At 46.3% G+C, this 21049-nt stretch overlaps 2 protein-coding genes across 3 annotated transcripts in view; one reads left to right on the forward strand and one right to left on the reverse strand.

Annotated features, from left to right (window-relative positions):
- crata (carnitine O-acetyltransferase a) lies at positions 1–10436 on the reverse strand. Of its 2 annotated transcripts, none has more exons than XM_030742905.1 (14): positions 10166–10436; positions 8085–8375; positions 7547–7665; positions 6909–6962; positions 6609–6774; positions 5463–5637; positions 5196–5374; positions 4655–4755; positions 4351–4470; positions 4090–4212; positions 2453–2588; positions 2234–2296; positions 1986–2123; positions 1–1744 (listed from the first exon to the last, which is right to left on the reverse strand). In XM_030742905.1, the coding sequence occupies exons 1-14, from the start codon at positions 10190–10192 to the stop codon at positions 1529–1531; spliced, it is 1908 nt and encodes a 635-aa protein (XP_030598765.1). In that variant the 5' UTR covers positions 10193–10436; the 3' UTR covers positions 1–1528. The 2 variants fall into 2 exon arrangements, with proteins under 2 accessions (XP_030598765.1, XP_030598766.1); XM_030742906.1 differs by having other exon boundaries at positions 10033–10170.
- ptpa (protein phosphatase 2 phosphatase activator) overlaps positions 10339–21049 on the forward strand; it is a 21997-nt gene continuing 11286 nt past the window's right edge. Inside the window, exons 1-8 of the mRNA XM_030742907.1 lie at positions 10339–10675; positions 12216–12325; positions 12880–12966; positions 13212–13337; positions 13421–13538; positions 14458–14557; positions 14860–14984; positions 17694–17794. Of these exons, the coding sequence (XP_030598767.1) occupies positions 10603–10675; positions 12216–12325; positions 12880–12966; positions 13212–13337; positions 13421–13538; positions 14458–14557; positions 14860–14984; positions 17694–17794 (840 nt within the window). The 5' untranslated portion in view covers positions 10339–10602. The remainder of the gene's footprint in view (positions 10676–12215; positions 12326–12879; positions 12967–13211; positions 13338–13420; positions 13539–14457; positions 14558–14859; positions 14985–17693; positions 17795–21049) is intronic.

Here is a 21049-nt window from a genome sequence, read left to right on the forward strand (position 1 = left end):
TGTACAAAGTCCTGACTCAGATTACACCACAGAAATACACAATAAATGTAGAAATACAGAACTAAGGCTGATACAGTGAAATGTAGAAAATGCTGTTTTCAAGCATTTAATGTGGTGCTTGTTTATTGTCGTCATGGTTTGGCCTCCATACCTGTCCTGTTAGCTGTAGAGTGAAATGAGATGGAAACACAACAGGCAGCCCTTTAATGTACAGTGTTGTTTATATTTACACACACACACACACACTTCAGTCATTTATGAGTGACAGTGAGGGGAAAATCTGTGGATAATGACCTCATGTGTTTTATTTCATTTACACCAGACTAAGAAACTCCTGAGAAAGGAAAGCATCACTCAGGATGTGTGGGTGTGTGTGTGTGTGTGAGAGAGAGAGAGATATGGTAAGAATAAAGTTTATATACGCAAAAAGAAAGAAGTGTTTTGAAAATTAATTTAATCAAATTTAAATTCTTATTTTCTACATTCACAATAATTGAATCCATCATTAAAACTGGCCAACAGACGTCTGTCAGTCAAATGTGAAAGCACCGCCTGCTTTAGTTCTCGTGATGATCTTTAAAACGATGCAGAACAACAAACATTACATTAAAATATAAAAACTCTTAAACCCATTTAAGGCCATTTGTGAACTTTGATTGTGGTGACCTCTGGTCCAGAAACGGGTTCACACATTTGTCATTGGTGCACTTCAGCAAACCGATGGCCGGTTGGCTGCAGCACAAGAATCACGAAACTCGAGTTACGAGAACTTGAAGCTCCAGCCAGGGTGAGGCAGGGTTGCAAAGCGGCTTGCAGCAGGCTAAAGCAGCCTGAATAGTGCTCCCTACAGGAGATTTCCCAACAGCCACCACCTCTAATTACTCTCAGAAGGGTGAGACAATCAGATTAATGCAACTTTATGTAGTGTTTGATTGTATTTGAATGATTTGGGCTTTCAGTGCCACTGAGACCAGTTAAAAATCGTATACTTTTATTTTGAAGGCCAACTGGAACTCTGACTGATCTCCTCTGACGGGCTCAGTCCAAACCTCATTGGCCATGATTTAAATTATAAATTAATCCAAGTATTATTTTTGCTCTATTTTTATAGTTTCAAAGACTAAAAAGCAAACAAACATCACTCAGAGCAGCTTTTAATAAAACATAACTGAGGTCTAAGGCACACAATTAAAACCAGGCTGCTGGCTGCAGATAAATATTCTCATTAGGAAACGACCTGCCGATTATTCTCATCATTAATGTTTTAATCAGAAATGTTTTTGTTGGACCAACAACCCAAAGCTTTCTAATTTTGTCAAAGTGATCACACGTTTGGTGGTTTTGGGTCTGATCAGGTGATCATGTGATTGATGGTTCTAACTGGATATTTTACAAACATTTAAATTTCCCTGCTGTGATTTCTCAGTGACATCATTTGAAGGTCTACGTGTGATGGGAGGACCGGCAGCTCCCGTGATTCAGTCTCATTTAAAGTGCACGATCGTTCCCTCCATCTACAGGAACGTTCTCACAGTTTGGCTCTCGGCGTTCGCTCCAGCAGCGTCCTCATGTCCAGCAGCGCGTCCGCCACGGCCCGCGCCAGCTGTGCCGCGTTTGTTTCTTTGCAGCTGTTGAAAGCCGACACAGCGAAGTTGATGTGGTCGTTCATGGGGTTGTAGCACACGCCGTACCCGTTTGGCACGACCGGGCCGAAGCACATGACGCAGTCGGTCTTGGACGGGACCTTTTTGATGAAATGAGAACGTAGCGGTTAGCTCGCAGGAAGTTAACACCACAGCTGGGTATAAACAGAGTTGAGCTCACTCAGGGAGTTTGGAGTGTTTTGTTTAAGTTGCACTAAAAAGTGTTACATAAACATGAAAAAGTCGAGCAACGCACATTTAAGGTCATAAGGTCACATGTTCTACCGGCATCGGTTACTTCAGCTTATTGTTGCATGCTTACATAAACCCCCGGCCCCGTACCTGGCTGGTAGACAGGCGGTAGTGTAAGGCTTTAGCGTAGGCGGCGTCTTTGAAGACGTCGGGGACGGGGAGCTTCTCCTCCACGGCCTGCATCTTCAGGCCCAGCAGGTGTCGGTCTATGGCCTGGCCGCTGATCGCCTGTGAAGGAGAGATTGATTTTACTGAGTGGGTTCATTGAGTACTCCTTTACTTTCTGCACCCACGTGCTGTAGATGTGTGGCTAGTATGCATCTCATGGTTGGACTCACCACGTTCGTGTACGACCTGTGAGCTTTTACAGCTTTCTCCATTAGATCCACTTTTTCTGAGTTCTGTGTGAACAGGGACATCAAACCTCATTAAAGTAGGTTCACATTCATTTAATGAATCAAGTATTAAAACAACTCATTGAATAAAAAGCTGCTGTATGATCACTTTGTCTTTCAGACCGATGAAGTTGGTGATTTGGTGCTTTAATGGCGGCCAACCTGTTTGCTGGAGTCGTCGAAGGCTCTGACGAAGGCGGCCGAGGCACGCGAGGCGGATCGGATCGTATCTGTGCGGCCGAGCCTGAACATCCGCAGCGAGGCGCTTTCATATGTGGCACAGCAGTGCTGGTACATCCTGCAGAGAGGCGAGGACGACACTTCAGCTCCAGGAATAAAATCGTGACATTAAACTGGCCGGTAACAGCTCTGAGCAGGACGTCACACTCAGCCTAATCCCAGCCCATCTTCACTTCAACCTCTAACTTAATCTACACCTGCTTTCATTTGAATTTGACCTGAACTACTTAAACTAAGCATAACCTAAACTTAAAGCTGAACATATCCAAGCGTCAATCCAACCTTGTCTGATAAATTCAGGGATGCTCACTCATCAAATAAACCTAAACCTCCACCCTGAAGTGCAAATCACATCACAGGCACCTAAAGGGATGTCCGTGACCCACAATGTACCACTTGTACTCCAATTTTTTCCTTCTTTTATTTAAATATGACTGGTCAATGCACAGGTAGCAGCCAGTGATGGAGGAGAGCCTCACAGTCACCGTGCTAACGTTTCCTTGTTCTGCCGTGAGAATCGATCTGATGATCCTCCCAGGTCGCTCGAGCCCCGCCTGTCATGACCCTGCGGCCCACAGTTTGAGAAACACTGCTTTATTCCAACACAAGTGTCCCATAATCGGCCCCCAGCAAGCTGCATCGAGCAGGTGGGCAGGAAGTCAGATACAGGAATGGCAGGGAAAAGCTTGTCAATTTTCAAAATAAAAGCCTCTGTGCAGACTAAGGGTTCTGCTTCTGAAACGCTCCTGGTGTGACTTGAAGCCGTGCTGAAGAAGAGCGTACACCGATCATCAGGTCAGCACCGCTGAACAGAGTGCAGACACGGAGAACCACAAAAGCTGCCGTGAACCAGCCTTCGTACCGAACTCTCTCAATGCGATGGTCAGAATTAATGTGAGCAACACCAACTCGCAGCAGCAGACAGAACAACGGCTCATGGAAGAATCGATCTGCAGAAGGAGGTGGAGCCAGCGTCACAACACAGTCCCTGAACAGGAAAATGGAGGCGGGGATGACGGTGAAACCTCTGGCATCATGGGAACGGGTGGTAAAGGCAGCTCAGATGATGGCTTCCAGTGGAGAGGTCACAGACCTCTGCCGGGGACAGGTGAGACACACCGTGAACACACAACCATTTACTCTCTCAACAGCCAATTTAAGATCACCTGCTGTGTGAGAAAATCCCATGCAGGCACAGGAAGAAGACTCCTATCAGTGGATTCAAATCGGGAACCTTCATCATGCGAGGCGAACACTAGCGTGGACGGCAGAGTCTTCTCACAGAGGAGGAGGTGAGAACCTCTGAGTACAGACATTAGCCTCTCTTTCACCTGCCAGCCTTCTTGTCTGTGTGACGCCTGACTGATCAGGTGAGAATGAGCGACCGGGCAGGTGTGCCAACGCTTCCTGTATGCAGCCGGCTCACTCGTCTACACTAAAGTAGCACCAGCTGACCATTTCATGCTGTGTGCTCCTGTTAGAAAGGAGACAGCCTCCTGGCCTGATTATCCCGACACTCGACGAGTTCCTGCATGAAAAAGCCCGTTTCAGCGCCTCACCTGTAGTAGGCCAGCTGCAGTGCCATCTGGATGAAGGCGTCGGGACTCATCTTGTGGGCTTTTGGGACGTTTTTACCAAAGTGGTCAAAAACCATCACCCTCATGTCCAAATCCTGGGCCAGTCTGTAAGGGAAACACATCAGTGATGTTCAGCCCACTGTAGGCAGGTGAGCCTGGAGCTACAAATTTCCTCATCAATTAAATGGAAATTTCATTTAGTACAGTGAAGCAGCCTGAAGGTCATCAAAAAGCTGCCCTCACGTGTTCATGCTGCTCTTGGCCTCCTCGATGTCCTTCCTGATCTCAGGTGTGATGGAGAAGTGTAGTTTCTGTGGCATGGGTAAAGGCACCATGGGAGACCGCACCATCTCCGGCTTCCTCCTGTTACCGCAGCGAGAACAAATCACACACACACACACACACACACACACTCAGTGTTTACACCAGAAGCAGGAATCAGAGCCGTGGATGTGCCGGAGCTCTGAAACATGTCCAATCCTGCTGTGGTGAACCCGCCCCCACAAACAGCTCTGAAGGGTTTCCAGATGATCTGTGACCCACTTACGTGTACTCTACAACGTGGTCGATCAGGGCCACGATGGGGGGGCCTTCAGCTGGAGCGTGCTCGTAGTTTGCTCCACATGTCCCGTCCTCTCCAACAACAAACTGGAAGAGAGTCGAGAATCACTTTCACTGAGCACCTCGTCATTATTCTAGATTACAGTAACCACACTTCCTGTTTATGTTAAAGCCCTGTGAGGAAACCAGGCCTTGCTGCAGGAGACAGATTCACACATCTCAGATGGCTGAATGCATAAAAACATGCATTCATGTCCTCGCCAGGTTTTACAGGCAGAACTGGGAGAACAGCCTCCCTCCTCTCAGTAAACCCGTGTTTACAGTGAAGCCAGAGACAGTTTAGTTACAGTTTCTGCACACAGAAAGAGTTTAAAGAGATCAAAGCTTCATCTTTTCTGCTGTAACACTTCAAGCTGATTTCACAGACGTACGCGACCTGAGTGATTAACCCGCACACCTTCAGCTCAGTGTGCATGCTGGCTAATGAGGTTGTCTGAGTCTTTCAGCACACCTATCTGCAGACTCACCTGCAGCGTCTTGTCGAACCAGCGGTTCCCGCTGTTCCACTGGCTGCCTCCTCCATGCAGCATCTGGACGGCGGCACAGCTGCGGTACATCTCACTAGACACCCGAGGCATCGCTCCATCTAGACACAGCGTGAAGATGCTCCTCTGGATCGCCAACACCGACTCTTTGTTGGTTTCATCTGGACACAAAGCAAAAAGTGACCAAACTTTGATCCACATTTACACTGACGTTGCTCACGTACTGCATTCAGTGTCCTGCTGGATCACCTTTGGTGAGGTTGAGGTAAGCTTTGGCCCACGAGTCCCGGTGCTGCGTGGTGAGGATGCCGACCGGCTCCAAGCTGGACTCCGCTGAGACGTTGCAGATCCTCTCCAGCTGCACGCAGAGCTGATCTGAAGTCAGCGGAGTCCCGTCGCTGCTGTACACGTCTAGCATGAAGAACTGGATGCAGGTGGAAGACAGACACAAAAGGCTGGTCAGTAATCAGTTAGTCAACTAGAGGAATACTCAGAGGTTGAGTCATCCTCCTGTAACTTATTATTAAAGGATTCTTTGGAAACCAAAGTGTTGGTGCTGTTGGGTGCAGATTTGCAGACCTGCATATTATAATGGTACCTGCAGGCTGACAGACTGGAGGATTTTATAGCTGAACGCTGCTCTCCTCCCAGCAGGGAGCAGCTGAAGTCTGTTGATGACTATGATGGCTCATCATTTATGATTTAGGCTTTTCTGTTGTTTGTAACTGCTCAGAGATATCAGGACTGCTCAAGTTTATCATATCCAGGATCTCTTTTCCTAATCTGGCTTCATTTATCCATCAGGCTGAGCGATAAATCAACTCGGCTCTGAGCGCGCTCACTCTTAAAGTCCAGGAGGGAAAATATGGACTGTTCCTTTTTACAGGCTTATGAGCATCACTGCCGCTAATACACACATGATTATAATTACAACTGCATTAAATTAACAGCCGTGTTGTTTCAGCTGGTTCAGCTTCTTTCAGTCCCGGTGGTGTTAAACAGCAAGTGAAGATTATATAATAAAAGAATTAAACTAATAACTGGGCCAACTAGCAGAAGGCTTAGGTTCTCTGTTTTAGATTTTCACAATAAAATCCCAGAAGTATAAAACGGTTCCAGATTTGTTTGCAGTAAACGGGAAAAGCAGCAGGAATTAAGCTGCTCGTCCGGATCATTTCTAAATGAGGCTCCTTAGAAAGACTTTGAAGGTCTCTAAAGACTTCAGACACTCTCCATCTGCAGTCTGAGGGATCTCAGAGCGGCCTGGTCTGTAGGCGCTGATTTTGGACCTGCTGATCTAACCAAAGCACCACGCAGGTTTCACGATGCTGCTCCATCTGGACCCACGAAAGTGCCGAGTGCATGATTAACGTCCGGCCGCAGGAAGCTGCTTACCTGGAAGTTGTGCACTACGGTGATGTGTTTGGGGGGCCGCGAGCTCTTGGCGTGGTTCACCACCGAGTCCCTCTTCAGGCCGGGGATCCGGCAGGACGACAGGACCTCGTAGTACTGATTCATGCAGAGAGGTTTCCCTCCCAGGTACTCGACTGGAAGAGTTTCACTGAAAGGCAAATTTAGATCATCTACTGCAAAACTGATTCAGCAACATGTGGTCTCATTGAATGGAAAACGTCATTCCTGCTGAATAAAAGCTGCGTTTTTAGTAGTAGGAAAACATTTTGAGACGGTACTCACTTATCAATCATGGTCTTAAAGTCCAACACACCTGCTATGAGTTTGGCTGCAAACCTGAAAAAAAAAAAAAAAAGAGAGAAAGAGAGAGAAGAGAGAGAGAGAGAGAGAGATATAGAGAGCGATCTAGAGAGAGAGAGAGAGAGCGAGAGAGAGAGAGAGAGAGAGAGAGATAGAGAGATGAGCGAGAGATAGAGAGAGAGAGAGATAGAGAGAGAGAGAGAGGAGAGAGAGATAGAGATATATTCTTTACAGATTAACCTATAAAAACAATTCTTATCTTAACTGACAATCTTTGATATAAACATGCTCACTGAGAGGGAAAAAAAATTATCAAATTTAGCCTAAAAACATGAAACGTAATCAAAATGATTTCTTCATCATGTCTCATAAAAATTAACCATTTGCCTCAAATAGATAAACCAGACTGTAAAAACGAATCGGGGTCACAGTCACGTTTAGGTGCAGGCTCGGTGATCACACTGCATCCTGTCACTGATGCACTTCTACCCATGACGGCTGTTTCCATCACGGTGCAGGACTTCAGGCTGCAGTGAAACAGAAGCCCGTCGACACCAAGAGCCTGTTCAGGATTCAGAGGGTTAAAGAGAGTCGAGACATCTGGAAGAAGCTGTGATCACCTTATTTGTCCTCTCTTATCACTGAAGTTCATGTGAGGCAAAACCAACCCGGGACTCGAATGGACGATCACGGGCATCCGATAGTCGAGATAAGCGACCTGAACCCACCACTGTGACAGCTACAAACACACAGACACACACAGCTCCAGGTAAAGGGCACAAAATAACTTCTCCTGCAGAAGAAGAAGCAAGACTTAACAAGGGTGGAGAAGAAAATGATCCAGCTCCAGTCAGTTTTTTCTACTCTTGGCTCTGTGTGACATCATGCAGGGGTATCCCTAATATGGTCATCTCAGGCACAGAAGCCCCACCCACCTACTGTTTACACAGGGCAGCCATGCAGAAGAAAGTTTGCTTAAAGGGGGCGGAAATAAAACAGCTTACTTCAAACATGAACTAAAAGAACAGGATGAGATAAATCAGGATTGTTTTGAGCTGTGAATCAAGCAAAGCTACTCTGGTAGAGCCAGGAATGAACAGCATAGGTCTAGTTCAATATTTATAGGACCAAAGCTGCAAAGGAAGTTTCTGAGCTCACCCAGTTCTCAGTTTTGGACGCCCTCTTCTCCAGGCCCCTCTGCAGCCTCTCTCCGAGCCCCCCGGCTCGCTGAAACTCCTCCAGCAGCCCTTTAGTGTGCTTCAGCTCGTCCACCTCCACGATGGGCTCCAGGGCGGTGAGGTATCGCTCACAGGTCTGCTGCAGAGGGGGGACGGGCAGGCAGGGCAGCCCCTTCTGGTGGGTCAGGTATCGGCCGGAGACCCGAGTGGCCGATACTGGTTTGACCAAGAAACTGGCCTTCACCAAACTGCAGGGCTTCATCGTCCCCACCTTTAACAGAGGCATAAAAGAAAAGATACTAAAGACAAAAGGTTTGAGTGGCAGTGACGTCAGAAATAATCCTTTCAGCTGCTCCCTTTAGGGGGCGCCACAGCAGATCATTTGGTTCCATCTCACCCTATAGATCTAGCATCTTCTTATGCCACAGTAACCATCTGCATCTCCTCCTCCACTACATCCATAGACCTCTGAGGTCTTCCTCTTTTCCTCCTGCCTGGCAGCTCCATCTTCATCCACCTTTCTCCAGTATCTCCACCCTCCCTCCTCTGCACGTGTCCAAACCCTCTCAGCCTCTCTGACTCTGAGCCGTCCCTCTGATGGACTCATTTCCATCCTGCTCAGTCCCACTGAAGATCTGAACAGCTTCACCTCAGCCTCCTGTCGTTTTCTTAGTGCCACCATCTCTAAACCATAAATCATACCAGGTCTCCTTCTGTCACAAATCACCCCTGACACTCACACCCTGCCTACACTCTTCTTCACCTCTCTGGTGAACCGTTTGTTGCTTTGGATGGTTGAGTCCAGGTATTTAAAGTCTGTGCGTGGTTATGCTCATTCCCCACTGACACTACTGATGTTCATTCCTCTTGTCTCCAGAGCATACCTCCATGTCTCCAGGCTATCCTCCACCTGCTCCCACTACAGATCACAACTTCATCTGCAAACGTCAGTCCACAGCGACTCCTTCCTGACCTCGTCTGTCAGCCTGTCCATCAACACTGCAAACGACAAGGGGCTCAGAGCAGGTCCCTGATGTAATCCCACCTCCACCTTGAGTCCACCTGTCACTCCTGCTGCACACCTGTCCTACACACTCTATATCACCAAAAGTATTCACCCACACATCTGCATAATTGAATCCAGGTGTTCCAGTCACTTCCACGGCCACAGGTGTATAAACCAAGCACCTGCAGACTGCTGCTACAAACATTAGTGAAAGAATGTGTCGCTCTCAGGAGCAGCTGGGCAAACATCATATTAAACCCTATAAGAATGGGATGTCACTCATATTCGTGTGTGTGTGTGTGAAGGCAGTCAGTAAATACTTTTGGCAGTATAGAGTACTTCTCTACCACTCCCGACTTCCTCACGCAGTATCACAGTTCCTCTCCCGGCACTCGGTCATATGCAAACATCATATCTGCAGTGCTCTTTCCCAGCATGAAGCCACACTGCTGCGCACCGACCGTCAGCTCCACCCTGAACAAACAACTCTTTCCCCCATCTTCATGGTGTGGCTCATCAGCTTTAACCGTCTGCTGCTGCCACAGCTCTGCACATCACCCTGGTTCTTGGAAAACTCGTCTGAACACAATAAAACTGCATTATTATCATGAGGTGCGGAAGTTTCGTAAACTGCATCACAGCAGAAGTGCTCAGAGGATCATCAATAAACCAATAAAACCAGATTATGGAGGAAAACACGCAGTATTTATTTAAACGGTGTTTATTCTAATCGGTTTAATGTATTCATGCTTAATCCACCTTACACATGCATGTGAACATTAAAGCAGTCATGCTGGTGTCTCCGTGTCTTTGAGCTGAACTCACCTTTCACCCACTTCTGTTAGCCCATGTTAAATATTAGCTACAGCTAACGGCTAACAACATTCTCCGTCTGTGAGCAGAGGGGAGCTAGCTAACTTACCTTAGCTCAGGAAAAACGTGCTTCAGGTGTGTTAATTATCGCCGCTGTCATGAATCCCGTCAGTGGGTAAAAGCTGACCCCGAACCGGCACAAACAAACCCACCGAGAGTCCGCTAAAGCTGCCGTTACTCACCGCAGATCTGCTGCAAATGCCCCACATTCTGCAGCCGGAGGTAGAAACGCCCACCGAAACACAGGCAGAAGTCCAGCCGAGATGCGCGTCCGGCCAGCAGGGCTTTACTCAGCTTTAGTTTTTAATGTTTTATCCGTGAGCCGGGCGGTGCTGCGCCCTCACTGCAGCGCCTGCCTGCAGCTGCTGCTCGGAGCTTTATCTGCTAAAGTTACTCAGCTGGAAAACAGCCCAGATGCCTTAAATAAGTGGGAGGAGTGGCTGTTAGTGCGCACTTTTAAGTACAAATTCAATGCAATTTCTTTCTTTCTCGCTTTACTTCCACTATACGACAGCGGTAAATATATTTTAAGCCCTCATAAAGTTTGATTTTCAGCACCTGGGGCAAAATAATCAGGGCTGTCACTCCGTTGGCGAACATGTGGGGGCAGTACTGAGTAATGAGCCTACCGGGGAATAACCCCACGAAGAAGACTGTCAGGCTCGCCATGGCGGAAACAGAGCAGCAGTCAGGTAAGGCTCAGCTGGATGCTAGTGCTCACCGTCAGCAGCGCTTCGTGTACAGTTTACTTTCCGTTTTAAAGGCGGTGACGGTTATAAATGAGACTTTAGGGGCCGGTTTCAGGGCTTTAGATGAGCTCCGGAGGCTGAGCGCTGTCCACACGCTGAATGCAGGTTCCCCACCTGGGCTGGTTGGATTTGAACCCTGTGCTGCAGAAATGGAGATGTTAGCAAACTTTAGCAGCCGCTGGCGGACTTACAGTCTCCTTACCTGAGTGTCTGTGACGTGTGAGCTTCACACAGTGAGTGAAATGTACTCAGATTACTTCTGACCGCTCACCCGAGTCAGCACATTGATTAGCGTTGCGTTTAAAGGGCAGTTCAGTACTTAGACTTTAATAAGAAGAAGGAGCTGTCTCTCTGTGGGTCCAGAGAAAGCAGATGATAGGGTACCAAGAGAGGAGCTGTGGTACTGCATGAAGTATGTGAGGGTGGTGCAGGACATGTATGAGGACAGCGGTGGGGTGTGCAGTAGGAGTGACTGATAGGTTGAAGGTGGGGTGGGATTACATCAGGGATCTGCTCTGAGCCCCTTCTTGTTTGCAGTGGTGATGGACAGGCTGACACGTGAGGACAGGCAGGACTCTGTGGACTGTGGAAGAGAGCCTGGAGAGGAATGAAAGGCAGCAGAAGAAAGACAGAACACCTGTGTGTGAATGAGAGGGAGACAGGTGTACCAGTGAAACTGCAAGGAGCAGAAGTAGTAAAGGTGGATGAGTTTAAATACCTGGGGTCAGCCATTCAAAGCAATGGATGGTGCACAGGAGAGGTGAACTAGAGAGTGCAGGCAGGGTGGAGACGAGCGACAGGAGAGCAGCAGAGTGAAAGCTTTACAGGATGGTAGTGATACCTGCTGTGATGTATGGTTTGGAGACGGTGCCCCTGACAAAAATATGATCCTGTTGAGACCAGACATCCCAACTGAGAAACCGCCTGACATCTACACACAGTTTATTTGATGCAATGTTTATTATGTAAATGATGCCAAAAACGATAAATTTGCTGCTAACTTTTAAACTAATAATTGAGCACATGAACCTGTCAGGAGAGTGTTTACTGAGGTCATGAATCAAATTTGAAGTAGGGCCATTTTCAGACTTCCATACTGTCTAATTTTTGCAACCAGGAGTCGCCCCCTGCTGGACGTTAGAAGGAATGCAGGTTTAGTCCTTGGACTATATAGTAAAGATGGACACACCCACTGTGATGTCACCCTCTTATTTTGGGTGGCTGCCACTAATTTGAGTATTTGAAGCCAGAAGTGACCATATTTGAATGAGAGGGTGAAGTTATTAGTCAATGCTTGGGGACTGGCTCACTTATGGAGCCTCTAGTGGACATTAGAGGAACTGCAGCTGTAGGTGCTTCACTTTTAAGCCCTGGAGGATGTAGTTTGGTTCAGAGCAGTCTGCAGCCTGAACTTGTGGCTCATAGGGATTACTTGTGCATGCACTGACCTCATAAAACTGTCTGTACTGAATTATTTTTTTAGGGTCCACTCCTGAAGATGAAGCCCCTGAGGCGGGGGCCAGCTTCACCTTTATGGTGCCCAAGAAAGAAATCAGCATGGTGCCTGACATGGGAAAGTGGAAGCGATCTCAGGTCAGTTCCTCCCTGTGGACATGTGCTCATGATAATGTTCAACTTTTCAGGCTGTAAACTGAAACTGCACCAAGAAGTGTGATCAGCTCTGACCCGCCTGTTGGACAAAGCCTCCACGTCAGCGCTGGTATAGGAGGAGAAGAAGTCAGAATTGCGGCTTTTACTTGGAAGGCGTTTCCAGGTTGCGTCACGCCTTTCAGTGGCTGGCGAGTGTTTGTAGAGAAGTTGGCATCTTCCATGTAAACAATCACAAGGAGGTTTTCACCGATCGGTCAGCCACTGATGGGTCTCTGCAGCAGCTGGAACTTTAAGAATCAATTTCCCAACTTTTAGCAACCATTCGCCAGCTGGTCAGGGAATGCTAATTTTTCCTTACTGACCGGTACTTACTGACTGTCCAGACCTGTGTGACTGAGGCCTTATTCACTTGATGGTCACCATGAGTGTCACATCTCTGAAATAGAGGAGACGTTAACGTCCCATGGTTAGCACCCTTATTGTCTCGTCTGCCCTCACATCTGGTTAAACTCTAGTTTCTGACCCGTGTCTTTCAGGCCTACGCCGACTACATCGGCTTCGTTCTGACTCTGAATGAAGGTGTGAAGGGGAAGAAGCTCACATGTGAATATAAAGTGTCTGAGGTACGTTATCTGCTGCTTTTCTTGCTTGGCATCAACAAGAGAAAGCTTTGCACACACCGCAGGTTTCTCCTTCATTTGTTTCCTGAAACGCAGTAACGGAGCTGCAGGCGTCATTTCGCTCCTGTCGGCTTTAGTCAGTTAAACTTTAAGCACACTCGTGTGTTAGCTGAGTGCTCTCGTTTGTGGTCTTCGCTGACTCACGGTGCTGCTGCTGCTGCAGTCACTGTCCTGTTAACGTTTCCCAGACGGTGGAGAAGCTCGTAGACCTTCTCGGGACTCTGGACCGATGGATAAATGAGACTCCGCCCGTCGACCAGCCGTCACGCTTCGGGAATAAGGCGTACAGAAGCTGGTACGCCAAACTAGACCAGGTCGGTACGCTCACACGTGTGACACGCACCTGTGCACACGCTCTGTGTCACAGCCTGCAGCTAACGTGTGTTTTCATGTGCAGGAAGCAGAGGCGTTGGTGTCAGCGGTCCTTCCTGCTGATAAATGTGCAGCCGCTCCGGAGATCGCCGTCTACCTGAAAGAGTCCGTGGGAAACCCCACCAGGATAGACTACGGCACAGGTAACGGTGCTCCGTGCCAGCATTTGTATCTGTGCTAAAAAGTTAGCTTTGATTAGTGATCAGATGGTGCTGTTAGAGCTCCGCTGTACTTTTGGCTGCTTCCTTCTTCAGAAGGGTTCTCACAGCGGGTAACGCTGTGGCTCCCCGGGGATCGAACCGGGGATCTTTTGCTGAAAGTTAATTTTTTCCATTACAAACAAAAAGAGAACATCTTTTCCATTTAATGATTTCCTGCCGTGTGTTATACCTGCTTCTCTATGTTGTGTGTAGCAGTGCTGTAAACGCTGCACGCACTAAATAAGAGACGTTTGGCTGGTTCTTGGGCTAAATCACACCTGAACTTGTTGCAGCTGTTCCACGTGTTGTTCCACGTGTTGTTCCACGTGTTGTTCCACGTGTTGCTGTCATTCTTCAGCTCCAGTGCAGCCTCAGCTCTGCCCTTCAGCGTGGCTTCACTGCTGTAGCAGAAAACCAGACTGGTGTTGCAGTCAGTGTATCAGCTTTCCTGTGCTGATACTCGGCGTCAGCTGATTCTGACACGTGCTCCACAGCTGTGTGCTCACACTCACACAAAAACAAACATCTTTGAATTCACTTTCCTTTTATTATTTCGTGACCGACAACAGGTAGTTCTCGTCTCTATCATTGAACAGCATATGCAGCCTAACTAAACAGTGAAAATGCTGGCACACCTGATTAACATGTTGCACGGTCAAAAACTGTTATGCTTCCACCGTTGATGCCAACCAAATGAGCAAACCCTTCCCATATAAATACAACTCATAAACTAAGTGCCCCCTAGTGTTCAAACACATAAAACAAAAGAAAATGGCTCTTACAGTCAGATCCAGAGCGGACTGTGAGTCTGAGCCTCTGCAGACCAACCCTGCAGCTCTCTGATGTGCGTTTGTGTCTTCAGGTCACGAAGCGGCTTTCGCAGCGTTCCTCTGCTGCCTCTGTAAGGTCGGAGCGCTCAGGGTGGATGATCAGCTGGCTATCGTCTTTAAGGTGTTCAACAGGTGAGCTGTTACTGTTACAGCATACATATGTTCTGTTTTATCTTTTTTAATGTAAAATGAAATGCTTTTTGGAAAGTTGACTTCCAACTTTCTAATGTTGTTGGGGGGGTGGGGGTGGGTTTCTTAGCCTCTCCTGAAAAAGAGATTTTGATCTCAGGGAACTTCTCGGCTAAATTAAAGTTTCTGTTTGTAATGACGTGTTTCTGAAAGTTGTTGCAGAACTTTTCCAGAATAAATCGTGTGGATTTCTCAGACTGATCCCTCCTGCAGCCACGTGAACACTGTGCTGGGTGTCTTTGCAGGTATCTCGAGGTGATGCGGAAGCTGCAGAAGACCTACAGGATGGAGCCGGCTGGGAGTCAAGGGGTTTGGGGTCTGGACGACTTCCAGTTTCTGCCTTTCATCTGGGGCAGCTCCCAGTTCGTAGGTAAGAGCCGACAGGTGTGTTTGTGGAGGGAAGCACGTGAGCATCTGTAGAGCTGTCTGCTTGTTAAAGTCTGACGCTCCTTCATTTCCCACAAATCAAACGAAATCTGAAAACTTTCAGCTCCAGTGAAGTGATCAGTGCAGCTGATCGTTTAACATCCATGAAAACTGTGATTATCAAGGGTTAGCAGGAAGTTAGTTTCCATCCGAGGATGATGGATCATGTTCTGACTGAAGGACGTCTAAAAAAAATAACTGTCAGCTCTGCTGTAACGTTGGAGGGTCAGTGAAGTTTGGCTGCTTCACAGAATGAAGTGTTACCTGGTGGCTAGCTGCAGAGCTGAGGTTGGGCTAATGTAAGCACATGAGCACGGGGGAGATGGAGGACGGAGCCCAATAAAAGTTCATGTTGAGGCTCCAAAAATGACCAAACTTCAGCCGGGAGAACATGTGAGATGATCCATCCACAGGTTTGGATTAAAAAGTCCCGATCCTCAGCTTAATGTCTGCACTGAGTCGCCTGAGAGCGTTCACATATTTGATGTCCGGGACATCGTATTTATTAATCAGGAGACTGTGAGGCGCCTCAGAGGTGCACTGTATGTGACCTGCTCTGAGACTGCAGGTGTAAATCTACAGCTTTGGTTTATTTATTTATATTTATTTACTTGTCCATTAATACGAGCTGTTCCTAAATAAAAGACAATAATCATTCATTTTTCCCTGAGCGAGTTCCCTGTTTCTGATGGCTGAGTGAGCGGTCACAGCTGTCCCAAGAATCTCTGAATCTTTCCAGAGCGCGTTTACTCATCTGTTTGTTTTTTAAGCTTAAAAATGTTCAGTGTTTGTGTCATTTTTTAAGATTAGTTTTAGTTTTTGTTATGCTGATGGGGGGGGCAGAAAGTTTAAAGTGTTTTTGCAGTGGTGCAGTGGCTGACTCTGTACACTAGGGGTCCTCAGTCCATTATCAAACACAGGCCAACCTGCAGCTGCTACAGGGAACATGTTATATCTGGGTCAGCCCATGAAAAATCAATCAGTGACCCACATGACCCTCTCTGAATCAGCTGATTCGTCATCGTTTACAGTAACTTTAGTTTGTTTAATGAAGCAAAGCAGTTTTATCTCCTCAGAGTTTCAGACCCTGAAAAGTTCACGTGTGGAAATTTGGTGCATTTTAATGATTTTTCCACCAGTTTTGAGCTCTTGTAACTGTATAATTACAGGATATAGCTGCGTCACATTCTCAGGGCTGAAAAAAATGAACGAGCTTAAAAATAATTCCACTCTTATTTTGGAAACACGCACAAGACTTGGGTTACTTACTCACTTATTTTAGTGTTAGAACCCTGATGTGAAATGTAAATAATCTGTTTTAGTCACAACAGAACAGAAAACATACCAAAGGCTTAAAGAGGACATTTTTACTATTTCATGAAAAATATTCACTCATTTTGAGTTGATGGCAGCAACACATCTGAAAAGGTTCAGATGGGGCAGCAAAGGACTGGAGAAGTCAGCAGAGGAACATTTGCAGCTAATTAGTTCACTGGAAACATGATTGGGTATAAAAGAGCGTCTTAGAGAGGCAGAGGTTCTCAGAGGTACGGCTGGGCAGAGGTTCACCAGTCTGCAATAAGCTGCATCTACAAATTGTGGGACAATTCCAGAATAATGTTCCTCAAGATAAAATTGTGAAGACTTTGAGTATCTCATCATCTCTAATAATGATACCATCAAAGTTTCTGGAGAAGTCTCTGTGCGCAGGGACGAGGCTGTAAACCTGTGATCTTCACTGCAGTAAAAACAGGTCTGATTCTGTCGTGGAAATCAGTGCACGGGCTCAGGAACACTTCCAGCCCCTCCCTGTGAGCACAGCTCACCGTGATCTTCCTCAGGTTAAACCTTCATCGTGCAAAGGAGAAGTCGTATGAGAACGCGATCCAGAAACGCCGCCGAGCCAAAGCTCGTTTAAATGGACCCAGACAAACTGTTCTTTCACCAGCTGAAAACTTTTGGAGCATCATGAAACACAAAATATGACAAAGCAGACCGAGCACCGCTGAGCAGGCTCCTCTATCAGACAGGACGACAGTGCTCTCCCAAACGTCCTGCAGCTGCTGCCCTCGTTCCCAGATGTTCGCAGACTGTTGTTAACAGAGGGAATGCTGCACAGGGTAAACACGGCCCAGTCCCAACATCAAGTCCAGAATGACCCAGGGAAGGGTTTTTGTTTTGTTTTGGAAACATGCATCACTTCCTTCTGTATGTAAAGCTTTGTAACTTTAATTGTAGTTAAACTGTGTAAACTAAATATGAACCTGCTGCAGAGGAGCTGTAAATGAGTTATCTGTTATGTTGATTTCAGCAGCAGCAACTTTACATGAATCACAGTTCAAAATGATCCTCCTCTTACGCTGGGCCTGAAGCAGCCCTTCAGTTCACCGTCTGGATGTTTAAGCTCCTCCTATATTATGCCCACCTTCTTCTGATTGGCCGCCCCTTGTAAACAGAAGTGGGCGGGCCTTCTGTGTCTGAAATTACTATCTATGATGTCATTAACATCTGTAAGAGTGACAGTTTTCTTTCTTTTCTATGAAATTATGGAGGGAAGCAGCTTTTTTTTCTTTTTAAACTAAATAAATGGACTAAAGCTTTTGGTGCCACCTGGTGTTGAACATGTGCACTTACAGCCCGATCTCCTCCTCAGATCACCCGACCTTGGAGCCTCGGCACTTTGTCGACGAGCGGGTGGTGAACGAGCACCACCAGGACTACATGTTTCTGGAGTGCATCAAGTTCATTAATGAGGTGGGAAAATCAAACATACCCCACACTTTCTTCATCTTAAAGTCAGGCTTGCTTCCACCTGCGTCAGGTACCAGAGTCACGTTACTCACCGGGTTCAAACACTGGTCAGAGGAAATCTGTGTCACTGAAGGACAGAATATTTACAGCCTGAGATCTCCGAGCTCATGGCCCAGAAAATCTAGTTGTAGTTGATTTTATTCCAGTTAATTTTGGCTTCATTTGGTACAAATTTTGTTACATTAACCCAACTCAGTTCACTGTGTTTGCACGGCTTCAGATGTGTTTAAGTTTTGGCTCCATAGCGGTCAGATTTCTGCGACCCCTGTAAACATTCAAGTTTCATACTTTCAAAGGAGATTATATTCCAGTTTATATCTAGATTTTCTTTCCTGGTTGCCTGACTGTCGGAGGATTACTGCACAGGTACTCTCATTCCTCTCTTGCTCTAGAAATGAACCAAATTTTACTTCAGAAACCCACAAATATTCCCCGCTAGCAGCCAACAGGATGAGGGGGAGTCCAGCCAATAGCTGGAATCAAGTTACAGTGACACATTTTCATTATTGTGAACAGTTTTGCTCACTTTCCTCTTTTTTGTTCTCCTCTCTGTCTAAAACCAAAGTGGAGTGTTTGAGCTCCGGCTGCTGTGATGCAGCATCAACTACATTTTTCTCTGAACTTGAAATATTTTATCACGCATGAATTTCTTGATTCCAGTCACTTTGCTTCATTGTATCAACTTTGTATATAATCTTACCAGTGAGAGAGAGTTTGGTTCATGCTGACATGACAGCATCACACAGTTGCTGCAGGTTTGTCGGCTGCATCCATGATGTGGTCTTCTGCTGCAACCTGCCTGCTTCAAGGTTTGACATGTTGTGCATTCAGAGATGCTCTTCTGCATGCCTCGAGTGGCTACTGTAGCTTCCTGTCAGCTTGAAGCTGACATCAACAGTGCGTTTCACCCAGAGAACTGCTACATTCTGGATACTTGATGTGGGAAAATCCCAGCACATCAGCAGCTTGTGAAACACTCAGACCAACAACCGTGCAACAACCACCGTCCTGATGCTCAGTTTGGTCTGCAGCAGGTCTCCTTGATCATGTGATCATGTCTGCATACCTAAATGAGTTGCTGCCATGTGATTGGCCGATTTAATATTTGCATTAGCAGTGTCCAACATGATATTTGGACTTTACTAAAACTATATATGTATGATTTATAGCTTCAGTCTGTCAGATCATGACTTGCTAAAGCTTTGAAATAAATAAATCTAGTTTTTCTGAATTCACACATTTTTTATTTTCATTCCTTCCTTCTTCTGTAACTTTGTTTCTTTGTAAAACAAACCGGCCGCTCAGAGACTTTTATCACGTTTAAGCTGCTTTAACAAACGACTCTCACTGGTTTTCATGCACTGAGGCTTCGATTGTGATTACAGTAACAGTTTTATTTCAGAGCAGAAACCATTACGAACACTGGAAACCTCTGAATGACCTCCTGTTAGGACATCAGCTCCTTCTTTTTCTTTCTGTTGAGTCAAACAGTGATGGTGAGCAGTCTTCTCACTCTGCATCACAATAGGATGTGGGTTTGTCCATATGTGCACTGCTGCCATCTAATGGACAATATGAGCACTAAATACATTTAAAAATGTTATAAACTAATTCATCAGAGGGGGATTTAATCTAATTACGTATCTATCTGTGTGTGTTATGATGCATGTGGACATTCTGTGTAGATCTAGCCGTTGGAAATAAGTAGTTGGACCACAGCTGAATGTGGTTTTTTCCAGGAAAAGGAAGACGAGGAGGAGGAGAAAGGAGGCAGATGGATTTTGTTGGGAACGTGCCAGAGCAGGAACCGTCCGCTTTGTTTGGGGTTTTTGGAGGAAAAGGAGGGGAGGGAAGTAGAGGAGGGCGTCGGTGGAGCGGCTACATCCTTTTCCTCCTTCCCCTCCTCTTCTCCTTCCTCCTCCCGCCTGACCTCTCCCTCCTCCTCTTCCTCACGGTCATGAAAGGATGCTGCTGCTGTGTCTGCGGATCTCCTCAGCTGGCTCACAGATTGATTTTTTTTGTTTTTTTTTTGTTATCTTCTTCAGTTTTCTTGGAATAAAGCAGTTAGTCCATTAATTAGTTACCAACCCACAAAAACTGATTCTGAGTCTGTTTCCAGCTTCATCTTCATCTACACTTTGTAACCAGTGTGTCAGACTCATATGAAAACAATAAACCTCCACTATGGAAATTACCAGAATATTCTCCATCATCAGATATTAAACAGACTTTCATATTTTGGTGTTTCTGTATCAGCCGCGTCCTCAAAGGCTTTGAGATTAGAGCCCAGCCAGTGATTTATATGAAGCATCACCCACAGAAACTCCAGTAAATGTTCACATATTTATACCAGATACAGATTTTACATAAGAAATGGATGAAGCAGCCGTTGGTTGGCTGTCGGCGTCTTATTTTTTACAAGCCAGAAGTGCCCATTAAGTTTGGCTTTATTGCTTCTCTTGCAAATATGATTTGAATTTAACTGAATTTTGCTAAACGTGAATTTCTGTTAACCAGTTTGTAGAAAAAAATAAAGTCATTCTGGCAGCACCGCGCCTGTGACATAATACAACTAAATGATGAGATGATAGCATATTGCACAGCAGGAAAGCACACCGATGCTAATAAATGCTAAATCATCCCAGTTAAAATCCTAGAATCTCCTTCACCCCAAACTGGAGCTCAGACTTCTTGGACGTCTGTTAGCACAATGACACGCGCAGCAGCCATATGCTTTCTGAGGTGATTGCATTAAAACACACAAAACAGTCCCGAGGTCCAGTCCAGGTTTAACTGAGGTGAAGCCTGGACGACACCTACGCCTCTGACTTTGTGTTAATACGATTTTAAATCCTTTCTTTGACCTTCGCAGCAGCCCGTAAACGTGGTCATTCCTGCAGGAATGACCAGTCCATCTGACCAGTCCATATGTGATGGAAAGACGCAAAGTTTTTAACAAAAATATTTCACTCGTAAAACCGTACATTAACCTGCATTTTATCTGAAGGCCACCAGTGGCGACAGCTGTGGTTGCAGATAATAAAAAATACCGTGTTTTAAAATGCGGAATATCTGTGACATGAAACTGCCCACATCATTGGCTAATGACTTGTCAAGCATAAGTCGTTAGCCAATGAACTTGTGGTTCCGCAGTCAGACCCGCCCCTGCTCATCACCTGGTTTTTTGCAACCGAGGTG

Source organism: Archocentrus centrarchus, chromosome 12, assembly GCF_007364275.1.
Source record: "Archocentrus centrarchus isolate MPI-CPG fArcCen1 chromosome 12, fArcCen1, whole genome shotgun sequence".
Classification (NCBI taxonomy): Eukaryota; Metazoa; Chordata; class Actinopteri; order Cichliformes; family Cichlidae; genus Archocentrus; species Archocentrus centrarchus.

Excerpts from the sequence above, each read along its gene's own strand:
- crata (XM_030742905.1), bottom strand. The coding sequence starts at position 10,192 with ATGTGGGGCATTTGCAGCAGATCTGCG. Across the intron at positions 6,775-6,908 it reads TTTAAGACCATGATTGATAA|TGAAACTCTTCCAGTCGAGT; the intron begins GTGAGTACCGTC and ends TTTGCCTTTCAG. Across the intron at positions 5,375-5,462 it reads TTACCTCAACCTCACCAAAG|ATGAAACCAACAAAGAGTCG; the intron begins GTGATCCAGCAG and ends CTTTGTGTCCAG.